The 18,294-nt window shown below is 46.3% G+C and overlaps 1 protein-coding gene across 1 annotated transcript; it reads left to right on the plus strand.

Moving 5' to 3' along the window:
- Positions 1-6,167: 6,167 nt before the first annotated feature.
- On the plus strand, positions 6,168-10,563 carry LOC125528307 (uncharacterized). The gene is made up of 4 exons (XM_087537264.1): positions 6,168-6,324; positions 6,433-6,989; positions 8,737-9,077; positions 9,199-10,563. The coding sequence occupies exons 1-4, from the start codon at positions 6,270-6,272 to the stop codon at positions 10,421-10,423; spliced, it is 2,178 nt and encodes a 725-aa protein (XP_087393390.1). The 5' UTR covers positions 6,168-6,269; the 3' UTR covers positions 10,424-10,563.
- Positions 10,564-18,294: the final 7,731 nt, after the last annotated feature.

An 18,294-nucleotide genomic window follows, 5' to 3' on the forward strand; every position in this document is an offset into this window, starting at 1 on the left:
CACACATGTACTAAGTTTCTGGTTAATACAATTCTAGCATGAATAATAGACATTTATCATGATATAAGGAAATATAAATAACAACTTTATTATTGCCTCTAGGGCATATTTCCTTCAGTCTCCAACGTATCTATAATTTTTTATTGTTCCATGCTGTTATATTATCAATCTTGGATGTTTTATAATCATTTTATAGTCATTTTATATCATTTTTGGGTACTAACCTATTGACAGAGTGACAAGTGCCAGTTGTTGTCTTTCCATGTTTTTTACATCACAGAAAATCAATATTAAACGGAGTCCAAATGCCATGAAACTTTACAGAGAACTTTTATGGGCCAGAAGGAACACAACGGGCCCTGGCTGCGCCTGGGGGTGCCCCGAGGCAGGAACAACCCACCAGGGCGCGCCAGGAGGCCCAGGCGCGCCCTGGTGGGTTGTGCCCACCTCGGGTGCCCCCCGGACCGCCTCTTTGCTCCATAAATATCCAAATATTCCCAAAACCCTAGGGGAGTCGACGAAATATTCATCCAGCCGCTGCAGAGTCTAGAACCACCAGATCCAATCTAGACACCATCTCGGATGGGGTTCACCACCTCCATTGGTGCCTCTTCGATGATGCGTGAGTAGTTCTTTGTTGACCTTCGGGTTCGTACTTAGTAGCTAGATGGCTTCATCTCTCTCTCTCTCTCTCTCTTGATTCTCAATGCAATGGTCTCTTGGATATCCATATGATGTAACTCTTTTTGCGGTGTGTTTGTTGGGACCAATGAACTTTGAGTTTATGATCAGATCTATCTTTTTATATCCATGAAAGTATTTGAGTTTCTTTGATCTATTTTATGCATGATCTCTTATAGCATCGTATTTCTTATTCGATATTTGAGTTTTGTTTGGCAACTTGATCTATTTATCTTGCAATGGGAAGATGTGCTTTGTAGTGGGTTCGATCTTACGGTGCTTGATCCCAGTGACAGAAAGGGAACTGACACGTATGTATTGTTGCTAGTAAGGATAAAATGATGGGGTCTATCTCTATATAGATAGATCTTGTCTACATCATGTCATCGTTCTTATTGCATTACTCAATTTCTCCATGAACTTAATACACTAGATGCATGCTGGATAGCGGTCGATGTGTGGAGTAATAGTAGTAGATGCAGGCAGGAGTCGGTCTACTAATCTTGGACGTGATGCCTATATGATGATCATTGCCTGGATATCGTCATGAGTATTTGAAGTTCTATCAATTTCCCAACAGTAATTTGTTCACCCACCGCTTTGCTATTTTTCTCGAGAGAAGGCACTAGTGAAACCTACGGCCCCTGGGTCTCTTTATCATATTATTTGCCTTTGCGATATACTTTTATTTTCAGATCTATTAATCCAAAAATACTTTGCTGCACTTTATTTTATTTGCGATCTATTTATCCAATCTATTACAACCTTTTTATCATCACACACCAATTTCTGGCATCGTACCCGAAAGGGATTGACAACCCCTTTAACACGTCGGGTTGCGAGAATTTGTTATCTGTGTGCAGGGCTATTTATGTCGTGTTGCTTGGTTCTCCTACTGGTTCGATAACCTTGATTTCATATCTAAGGGAAATACATACCGCCGTTGTGCCGCATCATCCCTTCCTCTTTGGGGAAATACCGACATAGCTTCAAGCGACATCAACACGCAGGTGTCAATAATACACAATAGACCCAAGGATGGCATAATTCCATCTATCTACTCGGCTACTCCATATACATGCAAGTGCTCACAAGATCATATACATGCAAGTGCTCACAAGATAATATGAAAGTACGTCTCCCAACATAGCATTATGTATAATACAAAGAGAGTAAATACTAGATGGTGTCACAAGCACTAATATTGCATACCAGATCATACCTCAACCTAGAATGAACCAACCACTCAAACATAGATGAATGTAGACACAAAGATGAATGAATCATTGATATCATCAACATGTTCAATCTTACAAATTACAGGAGCGAGGAGGGAGATGTACATGGTGGCTGGCACCAGGGGTGGTGGCGGTGCCTCCTTCTCCTTCTCTTGCATGACCTTTGTGGTGGTGGCGATGGGGATGGATCTATGGAGGGAGATGAGAGGGGAGAGACCTCCGCGGATGCGTGTAGTTGTGATCGATTGAGGATGGTGATAACCGGTGGCTAGGGTAGGAGGTGTTTATGATGGCTGATGACCTCCTTTGTTGATGTGACACCACCACCTTCATCCAAAGGCTCCAGCGGAGCCAAATCCTCTCCCATAACATTCCTTGTTTAATAAGGATCGTGTAGGAAGAAATTGGGACAAAATCGATGAAAAATCGCGAGAGTTATGACCGAGTCTGGTAAGAACGGTGGTAGTACCGGGCCCGCTTGTATCGGAGTCCGTCATTTGTTCTGGAGTTGCGGGAGCGGTTTTGTATTTTGACCGTCATTTTTCATAAGAACTCTGATTTTGATGTTCTTAGGCTTGTTGGATTCATATGAATGACACTGATGCACCTATGGTGTTGGATGTTCAATTTTGACACTTTGAAAGTGACCAAACATCAAATGCTCCATAGGGCCCAAAATTGATGCCTGGAACCTTTCCGGTTTGACCCCAACTTTTTCCTTTTTACGTGCTAAGTCTATGAACATTTTAATACACCTATTAAGATCATAAAACAAAGAAAAACTAATACTCCCTTTGTTTCTAAATATAAGACCTTTTAGATATTTCAGTACGGGCTATATACGGATGTATATAGACATATTTTAGAGTGTAGATTCACTCATTTTGCTACGTATGTAATCCGCATTAGAATCTTTAAAAAATCTTATATTTAGGAATGGAGGGAGTACAAAGTAATCAAAATTAAAAGTTGTGGAACAAACTGGGTAAAAAGGGTAGAAATCGAAAAATGTTCTTTATGGACGTGAAAATATGCTAGATAGATGTGATATGAAAGATTTTTACGCTAAGATACTCTAAAAAGTGCGAGAAAATCCAGTCATCGGCGCAGAAGGCCCGACAACGGTGCCCCCCTCAAAGTGGTAGCGCCTCGTGTGTGAGTGCAGTAAGGCTCAACGACGGCAGCATCCTTTGTGGCCGCACAACGCATGCTCCACGCTATGCTCGACCTGCCTGACGTGCGTACTCTTGCACCGGCGGAGTGGACCGGTGGTGCATGTTCGTAGGCGAGTAGCAACAGGTTGCCCAACCGTGCCGCCACCCATGTGAATGACATCTTTTTCTTTAGTTCCGCTACAATGTTTGTTAATCAAGTACTCCCTCTGTAAAATAGAAGTGAATTGCAAAAAATCATCACATTACAGTGTAGGGTTATGGTAAAGACTCTTCTATGAATTTGGACCGAAAACCACTAATTCTTGGCCTAATCTTCTGCAGAAAACACTGATTTAGACCATTTTAATGACAATTATGATATATGGAACCCACATTTGATGACTGGTCTTTTACCAAAAAAAACCTCCCTTCCAGAAAAAACTTTCCCTTCCCGGTCCCCACGCCAGAGAAGAGGAGGTGTGGCCTGGACGCTGGCGAGCTCCAGCCGCCGCCGCAAGTCCTCGCCGTCGTGGTCGTCGGGATCCAGGGCCTGCACCAGAGCAAGCAGCGGCAGCGATGTGCAGCACGGGCGCGAGCAACGGCGCGGAGCACCGGAGTAAGCAGCGGAGCAAGCAGCACCGGTGCGGCGGCGCGCAAGCAGCGGCAGCAGCAGCGACGAGGCAGCGCACAAACATCAGCAGCAGCAGAGCAAGCAGCAGGGACGCGGCGCCCCGGAAGCAGCAGCGACGAGGCGGCGCGCAAACAGCAGCAGCAGCAGAGGAAGCAGCAGGGACACGGCGCCGCGAAAGCAGCAGCGGCGGCGCGGCGGCGTACAAGCAGCAACAACGGAGCCGCAAGCAGTAGCAGCGGAGCAAAGCAGCAGCCGCGCGCATGACCCAGGAGCTGATTGCGTTTTGGATTCCCCCCCCCAAGGGTCCCTATGCAAAAATACCAATGACCAACAATTATGCCACATCAGCTTTTGCAGGACCCACATATCATAATCATGGTTAAAATGTCAAAGAGACCTGTCAGTGTTTTCTGCAAAATATTAGGCCAAAAATCAGTGGTTTTCGGCCCAAATTCATAGAAGTGTCTTTTCTGCAACCCTACATTGTAGTGTGGTGGTTTTTTGCAATTCACTCGTAAAATAATGATCTAAACGCTTTTATATTTTTTTTATGAAGGAACTACAAATCTGTGTCAAATACCAGATTTTTACACTTGACAAAAGGCTTGCGGGGTGCACCACAGAAAGGATTGCCGTTCAAGGATAGTCGCTGCTATCCCATGACCGGTGGGGCTGGCCGAGTATTTCAAGTTCTAGATTTGTCTTAAGTCAATCAAAGTATAGTTTGACTAATTTTATAACAAAATTGTTAATATCTTCAGCATCAAATATATAGTATGAACATATCTATTATAATGGATGTAATGAAGCTAATTTGGTCGTGTATATGTTTATATATTTTTCTACAAACTTGTCTGACTTAGGATAAACCTAGAACTGCAAATAAATTGAAACGGAGGGAGTACTCATATCCTCTAGTTTTGCATGGAGTAGACGATGACTAGATATGAATAGATGACAATGAGGCGAACGTACGACTGTACTCTAGAAGTAAACCTGGGTATCCTTCGGGCCGGGCTTTGCAAAGCCCCAGCTCAAAATCTCAAGCCTGAGCCCGAGCTCAGTTCGGACCAGCCCGAAACCCACGAACGTTGCTCTTTTTATAAAAATAATCATTTTGGGGGTATTTAACTGAAATATTATACCTATATTTGTAATAAAATAATGATTTATGCTCTGTTTGGGCTTTTCTTCAGGCTTTCCTGAGCCCAGCCTGGCCTGAATGCCGGGCTTTCGGGTCAGGCTGTCCATGCCCAGGTCTACCTACAAGCACCATCATGCAGCTGGTGAGTATGATTTGATTATATTAGAAAGGCAAAAGTTTTACCTTTTATTGTTTTCCTAATTTGACTTGTAATTAACAACTAATCCCTATTCTATAGTTCGCCCCTTCCAAAATATTTGAAGATCACTATTAGTCATATGTCAAACTAACCATGTTTATAGAATATCAATATCCACAACATCAAACATATATTATGAAAAATATAAAAAACAAGATGAACATGGTTCGACACGCACCCATGTGAATAGTAAATTAAAAAAATGCTAGGAAATTTTGAAAAATTCTAAAATTTTGGGTATCAAACTTGGCCGACTATTCTAGTCACGTGTGAAGTTTCGTGAATTATTGACATCTGTGGTATTCTTAGTGAGGAAAATAGAATTGGGACCTTACTATTCATCAAACAATGTTTTTTTTTAATATAGCTTCCATTTTGTCATTTTTGCCCAAATACCAAGGATGCCATTTCTTCATGGAACTTCATACGCAAGTGTAGCGGTTGATTATGCATATCACAAGAAATATTCAGATTTTTTAATTTTTAGTATTTTTTAATTTACTATTCATAAGGGGTGCGCGTGAAACCATGTTCGCCAAATCTGTGTCCATAAAAGTATACTTTATATAAATCTAATAAAACTAATTTGATATTGTAGATGTTGGTATATTTTTCTATAGATTTGGTCAAACCTACAAAAATTTGACTTAATTAGAACAAACCTATAACATCAAATATTTTAGAACGGAAGGAGTTAAACTTTTAAGAACTTAATACATAGAAATAGAATATAGTTGTAGAATGAGTGTGTTGGGGAAGCAGAAATGACCCATACCTCTTGTGCCATGACCCATGAGTTTAGAGTCAGAAATACGTAAAACAAAAGGCACACACGAGGTGCCTTTGGTATTGTGCTCAATTCGCGTTGTGTCGTGACCTACTTCATGTGGATAATTAATCCTTGGACGAAATAAAAAACAAGCGCCACTATGGGCACTGAATGAATCCGATGAGACTTCTTCGACACAACCAGCATATGATACCTAAAACTCCAAAATGAAAGCTGCGGCAGAGAGAAAAGAAGATACCAAAACCTCTGCCGAAACCTAGATACTCCTGCCACTCCATTCATTTCCTTGATGCCACTCCATCGTCTCCTATAACGGTCGGATATGTACATGGGCATCTCATTAAATCACCCAGTACGCAAGTGACCGCGCCGCCATTGTTTGGATAGGTAGATTGTGAGTAGAGAGCAGAGCAGTCCATCCGCTCGCTCGCAATGTCGTCCGATTTCGACGAAGAAGACCAGAACGTCCCTTATGCACATCCACCAGGTGGTTCCGTAATTTTATTTCATTCATTAATCAAAGCATCATTGCATCTCATTCATTCATAAATCATACTCTATTGATCACTGAACAAAATGATGAATGGTGATGCAGGCCCGCCTCTGCTGGACAGAGCGGACATCGTGCGGCTCAGGTGGCACGCCAGCGACCGGGCGCCGCTGCACGACAACCGGCAGCAGGTGCTGCTGGAGGTCCACGACGCGTCCGCCGCCGCCGCCGGCGACCGCCTCGGGCTGGACCTCGTGGCCGTCCTGGACGTCAGCAAGAGCATGAGGAAGAAGGACCGGCTGGGCAAGATGAAGACCGCCATGCACTTCGTCATCAACAAGCTCGGGCCCAAGGACCGCCTCTCCATTGTCAAGTTCTCCGAGGAGGCTGAGAGGCTGTGCTCGCTCCTCTCCGTCACCCCCGCTAACAAGCCACACCTCATGAACATCGTCGACAGCCTGCAAGTCATCGACCCCACCAACATAAGAGACGGCCTCGAGACCGCCCTCGGCGTCCTCGCCCGCCGACGCATCACCGGCGGCCGCGTCGCCAGCATCTTTCTCTTGTCCGACGGGGACGAGAACATAGGGCATGCGACCAACGTTGATGTCAGTGATGTGCCGGTCTACACGTTTGGTTTTGGTACTGACTTCGATCCCAAGGTACATGCTGAATTGTTCTCAGAAATGTTTTTCCATCATATCGTTTCCTTTTTTTCCGCCTGGGTAAAGAATTTATCATTCCTTGTGTTGAAAATTCATCCTATGAATCTTTACTCATACCCACGAATGACAAAACATTATGACACACTTTACAAAAATTCGACGAAACTAGGTAACGGTGCATGCTAGTCACGAAGAAAATGTTATGACATGCTCCGAAATAAGAAGAAAAAAACTCAAGAAAACATCATGTTATACACTGAAAACCCTCCATAAAAGTAGTAGAAATCATGGCACATATCTCTATGGTGGCAAAAGATGGTGGATCCTACTCCATGCGCCCATACTTACATAGGGTACTCGTGTTTCATTAGTCCCTTGATCGGGTACCCGAAGCTCGCTTTGTGGAAGCACTAATTTTTCTTGATTAAACTTTGACAATCATGATACTATATTAATTATATGTTATATAAATTTAATTTGTTTTTTGAATATCAGTACAGACACAAGCGCTCATATACACGCATACACTTACCCCTATGAACGCGCACACACACAGCCTACTCCTATGAGCACCTCCGAAAGACCGAGCCGGCATATCATCTTGAAACTTATGAAGTCACCGTAGGCACCTCGTCGCCGACGAGAACGTCTCCTCCCATGGAATGTGCATCGCCGATAATCCTGAAATAAATTCAGTAATAAATGCGAGCATCAGGATTTGAACTCTGGTGGGCAGGGGATACCACAATCCCTTTAACCATCCAACCACATGTTGATTCGCACAAATTTAATTTGTTAGAATGTACACTAAAATGATATTATTTTTGTGACAAATAGCTTAAGGTTTGTTGGTCAAAATGATGATTAAAGTTATATCACAAAATCCGCATGCACATGTAAATAGACACTCTGGGGTACCTTAACGTATCTGTAAATGTTTGAACCACGTGGTCCGAACACTTTTTGTTATCCAACGCAGTATTGGCATGTCTAATTTCCCGCAAACTGGAAGCAAACTTGAAGAAACTTTGCGGCAGTTCGAACACTATGTTGTAGTGTCCTTACAGCCCATATGCTTTGTCCTTTAGGTCCGCCGGACGCACCTCTATTATTCAGATTTGATGCGTATTTAGGAGACACGATTGGATGATCAGCTTCCATATCGTGTCCGTGAACGTGTCTAGGCGCAGTCCGCAAATAGACAGTGTTTCCATTTTAAGGGATAGTGTTGGAGATGCCCTAACGCGCATGGTACAAAATAACTACATCTACTGCTGGAGTTGAAAAAAAAAAATACATACATCTGCAATTGTCCCACATAACCTTCCCGCACTTGATCGACTCACCTGACCTCAGACTAGTAGAACTTTGCAAACTTCCTATTGTACACATTCTTTACTTTCTTTTTGCATAGGTGGCAAATTGTCATAGTTTCCAATCGAAACTTTACATGTACATACTCAATCCACAACCGATGTTTGTTCAAAACCTTGATAAAAAGATAAGGTGCATCCTGATTTTTTACATGCATGCATGCATACTACTCCTTCTGTTCCTAAATACGTATAAGTCTTTTTAGAGATTACATACGAAGTAAAATGAGTGAATCTGTATACCAAACTATGTCTATATACATTCGTATGTAGTTTATATTGGAATCTTTAGAAAGACTTATATTTAGGAACGGAGAGATAGTAGTATTTTGATAATTAAGTATTCACTGTGCATATATTTCTGAACGAAGGTGCTGGACGAGATTGCAAGGCGGAGCAAAGGAGGAACATTCAACTTCGTAGATGACGGGGAGAACATGACCGAGCCCTTCTCGCAGATCCTGGGTGGCCTCCTCAGCATCGTTGTCCAGGACCTCAAGCTCATCGTGTCCCCACAGCCAGGCGACTCCATACTAGAGGACGTGGACTCCCGTCTCTACCAGCAAACACGGGACGACAACTCCGGCGCGGTAATCGTCCATTTCGGCGATCTCTTCGCCGGAGAAATACGCAGGGTTATCGCCCACATCCGCCTCCCTGCCGTCGGCCAGAAGAAGAACGCCACTGCCATCGTCGCCCAGTGCTCCTATAGGTACATAGTACATGTATATATATATATATATATATATATATATATATATATATATATATATATATATTCCCAATGTACGTCCATACATCTCCATTATTAACTAAGATTTGCACACGTGCAGTGTTCGGGGACAACCTTTCTACTCCCGTAGACTGCCGGTCCCTATGCGCCGCACCCCAACCGGATCGGCTGACCCGAGCCGCACGATGCCGGGGGGCCTGAGGACCGAGCGGGCCCGCCGGCAGCACGTAACCTTCCTAGACGAGGTGCGTACGATGGCGGACGGCGGTGACCTCCACGGCGCCCAAGGGAAGCTGGTGGAGGCCAGGAACGATATTGCACATGAGCAGTCCAACCCCATGATCGACTTCCTCAGGGCCACGCTGGACAAGCTCATGGCGCTCATCACGTCGCCGGGTCAACACGCCGGCTTCCGCGCCTACCTGCGGTCGCTCAGGACGTCGCATGACCGCGAGCGCGTGGCGGCCACGGGCGACGTCAAGGGCGTCAGGCTCTTCGAGACGCGGCACACGAGTGCTTTCCGGGGGCAGGCCAAGCGGTTTGAGAAGCAGGCCACCATGGGGCAGCGGCCGCCGGCCCACCACGGCTCCAACTTCAACGAGGAGGACGACACGAATAGACTCAGACAAAGAGAAGAGGGCCGCACGCGCATGGAGAGGCCGGTTGCGGTGGAGGCGAGGAACAATAGGCCCTGGAAGACCTGGTGGGGGGACGACGACAAGCGGCACAGGAGCTCCGCCAGGTCCACGTCCGCGTGCGCGTGGGTGCTGTGCATCCTGTGCGTGCTGCTCGTCATCGGCGCCATCGTCCTCGGCGTCCTGCTGTTCGCCGTCTACAACCACAAGATGCCGTACCTGGCGGTCGCCGACGCGCAGCTGGGGGCGCTCCAGTACGCGGGCCAGGACGGCACCGTCCAGAACCTTCAGCTCTCCATCGCCTTCCTGGCCATCAACAAGGACTCCAGGGCGGACGCCTCTTTCTCCCGCGTCAACCTCGCCCTCAAGCTCCAAGGAGTCGACATGCTTCTCTTCCGTGCGCCGCCGTTCGTGGTGCCACCGGATAGCTCCATGCCGCTGCAGTACAACGACGTGGTGTCCACGGGGCGCAGACTGGACAAGGCTGGGATGCGCTCCATGGACAAGTCGCTCAACGCCGGCGTCGTGCCGTTCGACCTCCACGGCAAGGTGCGCACGCGCGGGAACACGGGCATCTTCCAGAACACCCAGTTCTGGACGCGCTTCTCGTGCCGTCTACGCTTCTTCTTCCCCGGTAACGGCACCGTCATCCCCGCAGACCGCCGCAGTTGCCGCTCCAGGTGGCCGTAGCGGTTAGATTCTCCAACGCTTCCGCTTTTAAATGAAGCAAAAACACACATGTATGTGTATACCCCACCTGCAAGAGCCAACTCTGTTAACCTAGCACGTGTAAAATACGTTCATAAATTATTAGTAACATTTTATCGCGGAGACCGCCCTCCGCATCGAGGGAGCCAACCCTAACACCGCCACCCTCCTCCTCCCCCTTTCCTCGCCTTTGCTGCCGCCCGAGGTGCCCTTTGGCTCGCGTGTGCGGCACTGATGAAGGTGGTGATGCCGATTCGGTGGCTTCGTGCCTCGCAGGTCTGCCGTCGTTTCTTCGATGAAGCTCCTTCTCCACCTCGATCTGCCACCGCCGTCATCAGATCGTTGCTCTTGTTCCTTTTTTTTAAAATGGAACACCTTGCATTTCATAAATCACCGTGGACCAGCCAAATCGGCGATCACCGCATCGAATACAACTCTAGGGAGGTCTACCGACCACACTTGGTAGTCGGCATTGACATTCCGCCTACCAATAGCCGCAAGCTCATGGGCAGGAACATTACACACACGAGGACAGTAGGAAACATTCCAATCAATAAAACCAATCTAAAGAAGGTATTTGATCTCACGGAACAGGGTGCCCAGGTTAGATCGGTCGAGAGCAGTCGTCGTTGCAGCTTGCTGGATCCCGATGCAGTCCGTCTCAAAAACGACTCGTCCCATACCCTGACTTTCAGCTAGCTTAATTGCATGAAGCAGGGCACATGCATCCGCATGTAGGGCCTCGCCCATATGTGAAAGGCTTCCTACCGCGGCAAGGATCACCTCACCATTGTGATCCCGAGCGATGCATCCCCAACCCGCGAGTCCAGTCCCTGGATCAAAAGATCCATCCAAATTGATCTTGACTACGTCTGTGGTCGGGCGGATCCAGCTGGGTTTTGGTTTAGGATTGCTCTGACCCTGCTCTCCACAATATAGGCGCCATTCTGCAATGTGCTTTGACAACGTGAAGGTGAACTCCTGGATCGTAGCCCTCTGGTCGTTGTGGTTTGCCTTGTTTCGCTCCGTCCACCACATCCACAGCAGGCAGATAGTATGTAGTTTCTCGTCCTCCGTCAAGGAAACAATAAGGTTCAGGAGTTGGCGCGGTGATTGGCATGGTAATAGCTTCTGCCATGTCTGTTCTAACCCGCACGCCTTCCACATCTTCTAGCCAAAAGGGGATAAGATTTCGTCTACATTGGCGGCGGTATGGTATCTTGCCGAGCCTTGTGCTCTGGCAAATCCTATCCTTTGCAGGTGCTTGGTGTTGTCCATTTTCATCATTATTCGTGCTTCAGCGCCTTCATCTAACAACTCTAGTGTGGCAATATGTCTTAGCCACAGCGGGCGATAGTGTCCGTGTGGACGACTACTCATTCTTGTGGGTTTGCTCGTACTGCTTCTCCTTTGGAAACTTGGGCTCCGTTGATCTGGGTTTTTGTGAAATGCTCTGCCGATCGCCGGTACGGCATCCTTTGCGCCAAAGTGAGAGGGTTGGAGCCCTTTGCAGTGGCAGAGATAGATCATGATTTGGCCCATGTATGGTCCTTTGGGTGCAGTAAGAGCATCTACAACCGGACTCCCTGAATTGACCCAACCGGACCCCTCGAAGGCACCTTAATCGCCTGGGCTATCCGGCATTCCTCATATTGCCCCGATATGTGGGGCAATACTTGGAGTGTTCAGCCGTGTCCGACTAGTGGTCCTTCGTCCATCACATAGGATCTGAAATCATCATATAGCATTTTTTTATTCTTTCTCTCTCTTCATCTCCATCAATCACACACATGTGGCCGGACATATAAGAAAAAACTGAGGGACATGACTGTAGAAACAAAAAAAATTAGGAGGTGAGCAGTCACTTTCCGCGGACGCGCCAGACGTGTCCTCGGACGTTTGAGGGGCAAAATTAGGCGTATGCCACTGTAGATGCTCTAAGCGAAAGGATGCATGCTCGATAGTGGCGTCCTCCCTTGACGCTTGTTCTTGCCGCTGCCTTTGAGTTGTTCTTCCTGTGCACCATGTATCAACTGCATCCTTTTTCTTCTTTGTAATCTTTCGCTCTTGTACTCTTGCCCAGTTGATAGCTTTGTCAATGGAAAGCCGGGTTGGGCCTCTCATCTATAAAAATAAACATTTTTACTGGTCTAACTCTTAGTCGAATGAGAACCAATCATTCGACTATACAGATCATCTAATTTCTCATCGTCTAAAGGCATGGGCAATGTGGTGATGCTAAAGAGTACTGAATTTCTACTATTTCTTCTAGTTTTAACTTTTTTAAAGAAAAACAGCGCCATGTATGGTGTTTTTGGACCAATTTAATCCTGCACGAAAGTCTTTGGACGGATGATCATATTTTTCAACTAGTTGCACCAAAATGAACCCACCACAGTAACCACATAAATTTGTATACTGCACGTGTAATTAACTCAACAAGGATTGTGTGCACTGTAGCTTTTTGTTTAGCTTTTTGACGTGTCAAGAAGTGGGTATATCATTCCTCCTGTTATTTAATCTTGTTATCTCTACTATATATACAACCTTGAGGGTCACACTCTCATGGTTCATTTTTGTCGGTCTCTACTCTCTCAGGGTTTATTTTAGACTTCTTTTGATCTAGTTTTCCTTATAAGCCAGATCAATCTCATGTCATTATGGCCACTTTGAAATATATTCGGATGGAGAGTCTTTCCCCGTGGCCATTTAAAAAAGAAAATCTCGTGCAGATCTGTGATATTGCTATACTTTTACTAACATGCACCCGGAAGGACGAAAGTTGTTGTGTCCACATAACTTGTGAGCCGGGACAATCATACGGCTGCTGATGATTGACAGCAATTACGGCCGCTGATGATCAACACGGTCCACGAATGAATGAACGTCGCCGGTGCACGTACATTGCATGGCCCCGGCTGGAGCCGGACGCGTACAATGAATGAGCTCGTAGTCCTTGATCGTGCCGTGCCGCGCCGATGGAGCTAGCTGGCACGCGTACGACCGATCAAATGATTCCCAAGTTCCAACCCCAGCCTTTTCATGGGGTGCGTATGGGTGTTAGGGTGTACCACACCAGCTACCGCGTGCGTGCGTAGGCCACATATATATCGCCAACTGGTCATGGATATCCTCTGAAAAGTCGGGAAATGTCCACAGTTCTACACATACCGCCATACCGGAGGAAGAAGAAAAAACGTAGGGCCATAGCTACAGATTAGGAGCCGTTGCATCCAGAAATATGCTGCACGTCTCGATCGGTTTTAATGTGCTACTGTACGTACGTACGCGAGCCTGTCTGCCTGTGGCATCGCCGTGCCAACACTCTCATTGTCCATCACAAGCTACATACAGTGCCGGCCGGCCTGCCTGCCCTGTCTCCTCTCCTCTGGCGCCAACTCACTGGCAAACTCCTCTACATTTCGCAGCAACACCCACCCATCCATCCGGCACGCCACGGTTATCTCCTGACCACCATATAAACCCCTCATGCCCTACTCGTCCCACTCACACAAACACAAGCTTCCTTCCATCCAGCTTTCTCCCCAGCAAAACAAATTCCAAAAAAAAAAATTGAATTTTCAAGTAGACAAACATTCTTGATTTTTCTCCCCATGTATAAATTTTCATGAGGAGATCACATTGTTGCTGCTTTGGGTAAAGAACCATGACAGACATCCCAGCATGTATTTTTGTCATGAGCACGTCAAATGTTATTTATTCACAATTTTTTTTGGAGGGAAGGAGAACATTAAGCAGTCTATGCCACAACTTTTGCGGAATCCTTTCAAAGTTATACCACAACAGGTGTCATATGATGGTACCATGCCTATTTTCATCTTGTTCTGACTTCATTTGCATCTTCTGCAATTAAAATACCAATAACCTCTATGTTAGGGTCTAGTCTTGGCAGCCTCATGTTTGGAATTCATTTCCTTCTGTTGGATAAGGCTTAAACATAGACCAAGATCACAATCCAATTTTGAAGACTTTTTCAAGCAATTGCAATTGAACTTTGACTTATATGCACTAAATGCCTAGAAAATACACTTAATCTTACAAAAGAAAATAGAGAGTGGGAAAGAGAAGAGAAGAGAAAAAAGAGAAAAAAACTATAGGTAATAACAACAAGCACAAAGGATAAAACAAAGGAAATATTGTACAAAAGAAATGAAACAAAAGAAAGAAAGAAGAAAAATAAAAGGATTTATTTTACAAAGTATTTTACAAGAAACACTCGCGAACACCTTGCTTTGCCTAGTGTAACACTCGGCGAAGCTCTTTTTCTGCCGAGTTCCTTGTTTTTACCAAGTGTTTTGCTCCTAGTACTTGGCAAAGACCTTATTTGTGGAGTGCTCGATAAAATGCAGTTGGCAAATGACCCAACACTTGGCAAAACACAGTTTTTCCAGTAGTGAGAGTGACAAAAAGGATCGGAGGGAGTAGTATGATCTTTTACTGAGCTAAAATGATATAGTATGATGATTTCATTTAAAAAAATTGTAGTGTGATGATGCAAATCATATTCACGTACCAATGCATGACTGTATATAAACAACGATTAGGAAAATGAGTAGCTACAGCGTACAGATTAACATCTCTGACGTATGAGCCCAAGATATTTCTTGGTATTTTGTGGCCCAGCTGATACGGTGGTACTACGACCCCAATACCCATGATGATTCCATGGAATGGTTGGAACTTGGAAGGGTGGGGTCACTATAATGAGATCGGAGGCCACTTGATGGATCGTCCTTCGCCAGCTCACTCGATGGGCACAGCCAGAGGCAGAAACAATGGCAGATTCGAGCATGGATGGATGGAGCCGGTGTAGCGAATTCAAGTGGAGTTGAAAGGTGGCGCCTATGGAGACTGAGAAACAATTTCTGTTTTCAGGGGCAAAAGTGGAAAAATGTGAACTGCATTCTTGCAAGGCTAAGCTGTTATTTGCACCAGTGGAAAGTTCTCTGCGACGATGCCCAAGCTACTCTACTCCAAAGATGTATCCTGTTGATGGACAAGCGGCGTGGGGAGCTGATGCGAATTGCCTGGAGCTGAAGCAGGGGAGGGACGCATGATAACAGGGGAGGAAGGAGAGAGAGGAGCTGAAGCTGATGCCTGGCTTCGATTTCACCCTTTCTGTTGTTTTCATTGGTCATGTAATAAGTAGTGGTTAAAAAGAGTTTCTTATGGTACTATCTTCCGTGAGGTGTGAGAGAGCTTCTGCTCTCAGTTGAGTTGGGTGGCGTAGTTCCCTATTTGGTAGTAACCTTTAGTTTCGGTCCAAACTGGATGTTGTTTGTTCTGCTTCGATATATAATATTGGGGCAGGGGGGGCAACCCCTTTCTTTCAAAAAAAAAAGGTGGCGCCATTAAGCAAGGCTGGCGTTGGGGATTTAGACCCGTGTCGGCGCATGGGATGCGCTCCGCCGCACGCCTTGATTGATCTTCAACGCGTCCGGCCGGTTCAGGCCGGCCGGCGTCAATTCGTTCGTGGCCCCTGCGCGGCTGCGTTAATCATCACATCAGTATGCGTAAGTGTGACTCCAGAAGACCAGAATTATATGTACACAGTACAGTAGTACAAACCTCCTTAGCAGACCTGCATTGTGAATTGTGATTTATGAACAAGTCGAACCGGCTAGCGGCAGGTCTTAGCGGGCAGGCCGTGATACAAGTCGAGATGGGTCACGTACGTACTCACGCGTGCTCTCTGCGGTGACCATGCACGCGGACCAGCACATATGGACGACGAAACCGACATGCATCGGCCATATGCATGCACGCTGGTTCCGCTTTGGCCACGCGCGCGCGCGGTACTGGTCTACCGGATACGTTCGCGTTTTCGATCGAGCTGGCTGGCTGGCTGGAGGGGCGCTCCGTCCGCGCACAAATATCAATCTTCGCACGGCCGATCTCTTGACGGCAGCCGGCCCTGCCCAGACAGCTGTGCCGGTACGCCTCCGTGTATGCGCATGGCCCGCCGCGTACCTCCGGCAGCCCGGCCGGCGCGTGCAGACCTTCGCAGTGCGGCCTAGGCCGGCTTTCGCTTATCTCATTTTGGGTCCACACCTTATCTCATTCGTGGTACGGACGCCGGAGACGGGGCCGAGCCGCCGAGGTCAGTCCCCACACCGACGCGAGGTTCGTCGCGTCTCCGTTGGCACCTTGCTGCATGTAGCTAGCCTCCCGCACCGCACCGGTGGCGTCTGTGGCCTCCTGCATGCACACGCACTTACAGGGCAACGTGGCCCTCTCGGCCCAAAGCCAAATTCGATGGATCCTGGACAGGGTCTTTAAAATATCGCCCCACATCTGATATCCACCGTAGGAAATTCAAATAATGTCTCTCCACCAGCTCTACCCATTCGACAATTCTCGCGATGCACAGTGATGGCACTGAAATGATTGTTTATTCCATTATTATTTGGCAGGTGCGACATTCATGTGTGGCATTCACGGGCGCGCCGGCTGCAGCCTACCGTCGACCGGCCGGAACTACGCACAATGTACGTATTTCGCCGGAGCAGCGGTGACCATGGCCTGGTGGCGCGGAGCACGTACACACTGCAATTCACTTTTGTCTGTGTCGACTCAAACGGATGGCTGCGGACGAAATGAATCGTCTGTTGGATTCATGATTTTATGTGTCGTCCTTGTGTGCGACTAAAAACTGTCAGTACGGAGTTTCCGAATCCGGGTACTTTTGATCCCGATAGGGAATTTGGTGAAAACACGCACTATTATAGCTTAAATATATTATACACCTACATAAAAAATCCTGCATATTGAGAATGGAGACAAGTACGTATGTGTAATAAAGTGTAAAGATGATTATTTAGGCATGTTGAAAAATTACGAAATGAAATAAAGAAACACGGTGTAACAAGGTACATCATGCAACGGATCGGATGGAGCCGGTGTACCTAATTCCTACATCATACATCGGCGGACTTGAAAGGTGACGCGTAGGACTGCTCCTTGGATCGCCATTAAGCAAGCCTGGCGTTGGGATTTAGACCCCTGTCGGCGCATGGGATGCGCCTTGATTGATATTCAACTCGTCCGGCCGACTCAGGCCAGGGCCATGCTGTGCAATGCAGTGTACCTGCGCGCGTGATGCAATGGCGACGATAAATTCGCTCTGGGTCTGCGCGCTGCGCCAATCACCAGTATGTGTAAGTGTGACTCCAGAATTATATGGATACAGTGGTAGTGTAGTATTACAACCTTCTGAACCCTCTATACATGATTTAGCCTGGTCATAGTGGGGAGTAACTTATACTAGTGTCATGCATATGATATTAGTTTAAATTACTAGCTCTATATTGCAAAGTAACATAGTAGTAGTGTCATAGATGACTTTATTTATTAGTTTGTAGACTCATCATTTCTCGTGAAGCGCTATGTTACATTAACATATTAGGCTGGTCACAGTGGGAGTAACATCAGTAGTAACATCACACTTTTCAAGATAATTTTGCTTATGTGGCACATATTTAATGATGAGAGAGGTGATGGTGGTAACTTAGCTAGTTACTGTAACATCACACATACCAAGACAATATGAGTCTATAGGCTAATAAATGAACCATAACATAACAACACATATATGTTACTACCCATTGTGGAGATAGTAACATAGCCTAGTAAAATGTAATGTTACTAGTCTAAGTTACTCCATATTGTGACTAGTCTTATGTTACTCTAAACACATCTCTATTCATTAACTACATGCCACAGAGAAGGAAAAAAATAAAGTGTGCTATGTTACTATTTACTCAGGTTCGAACTGGAACGGCTGGCCGAGGGGAGGTGCACTGGCGCTCCGTCCTCTCACGAAAATCAAGGCC

Source organism: Triticum urartu, chromosome 7A (genome assembly GCF_056163025.1).
Source record: "Triticum urartu cultivar PI428250 chromosome 7A, HENAU_Tu73, whole genome shotgun sequence".
NCBI lineage: Eukaryota > Viridiplantae > Streptophyta > Magnoliopsida > Poales > Poaceae > Triticum > Triticum urartu.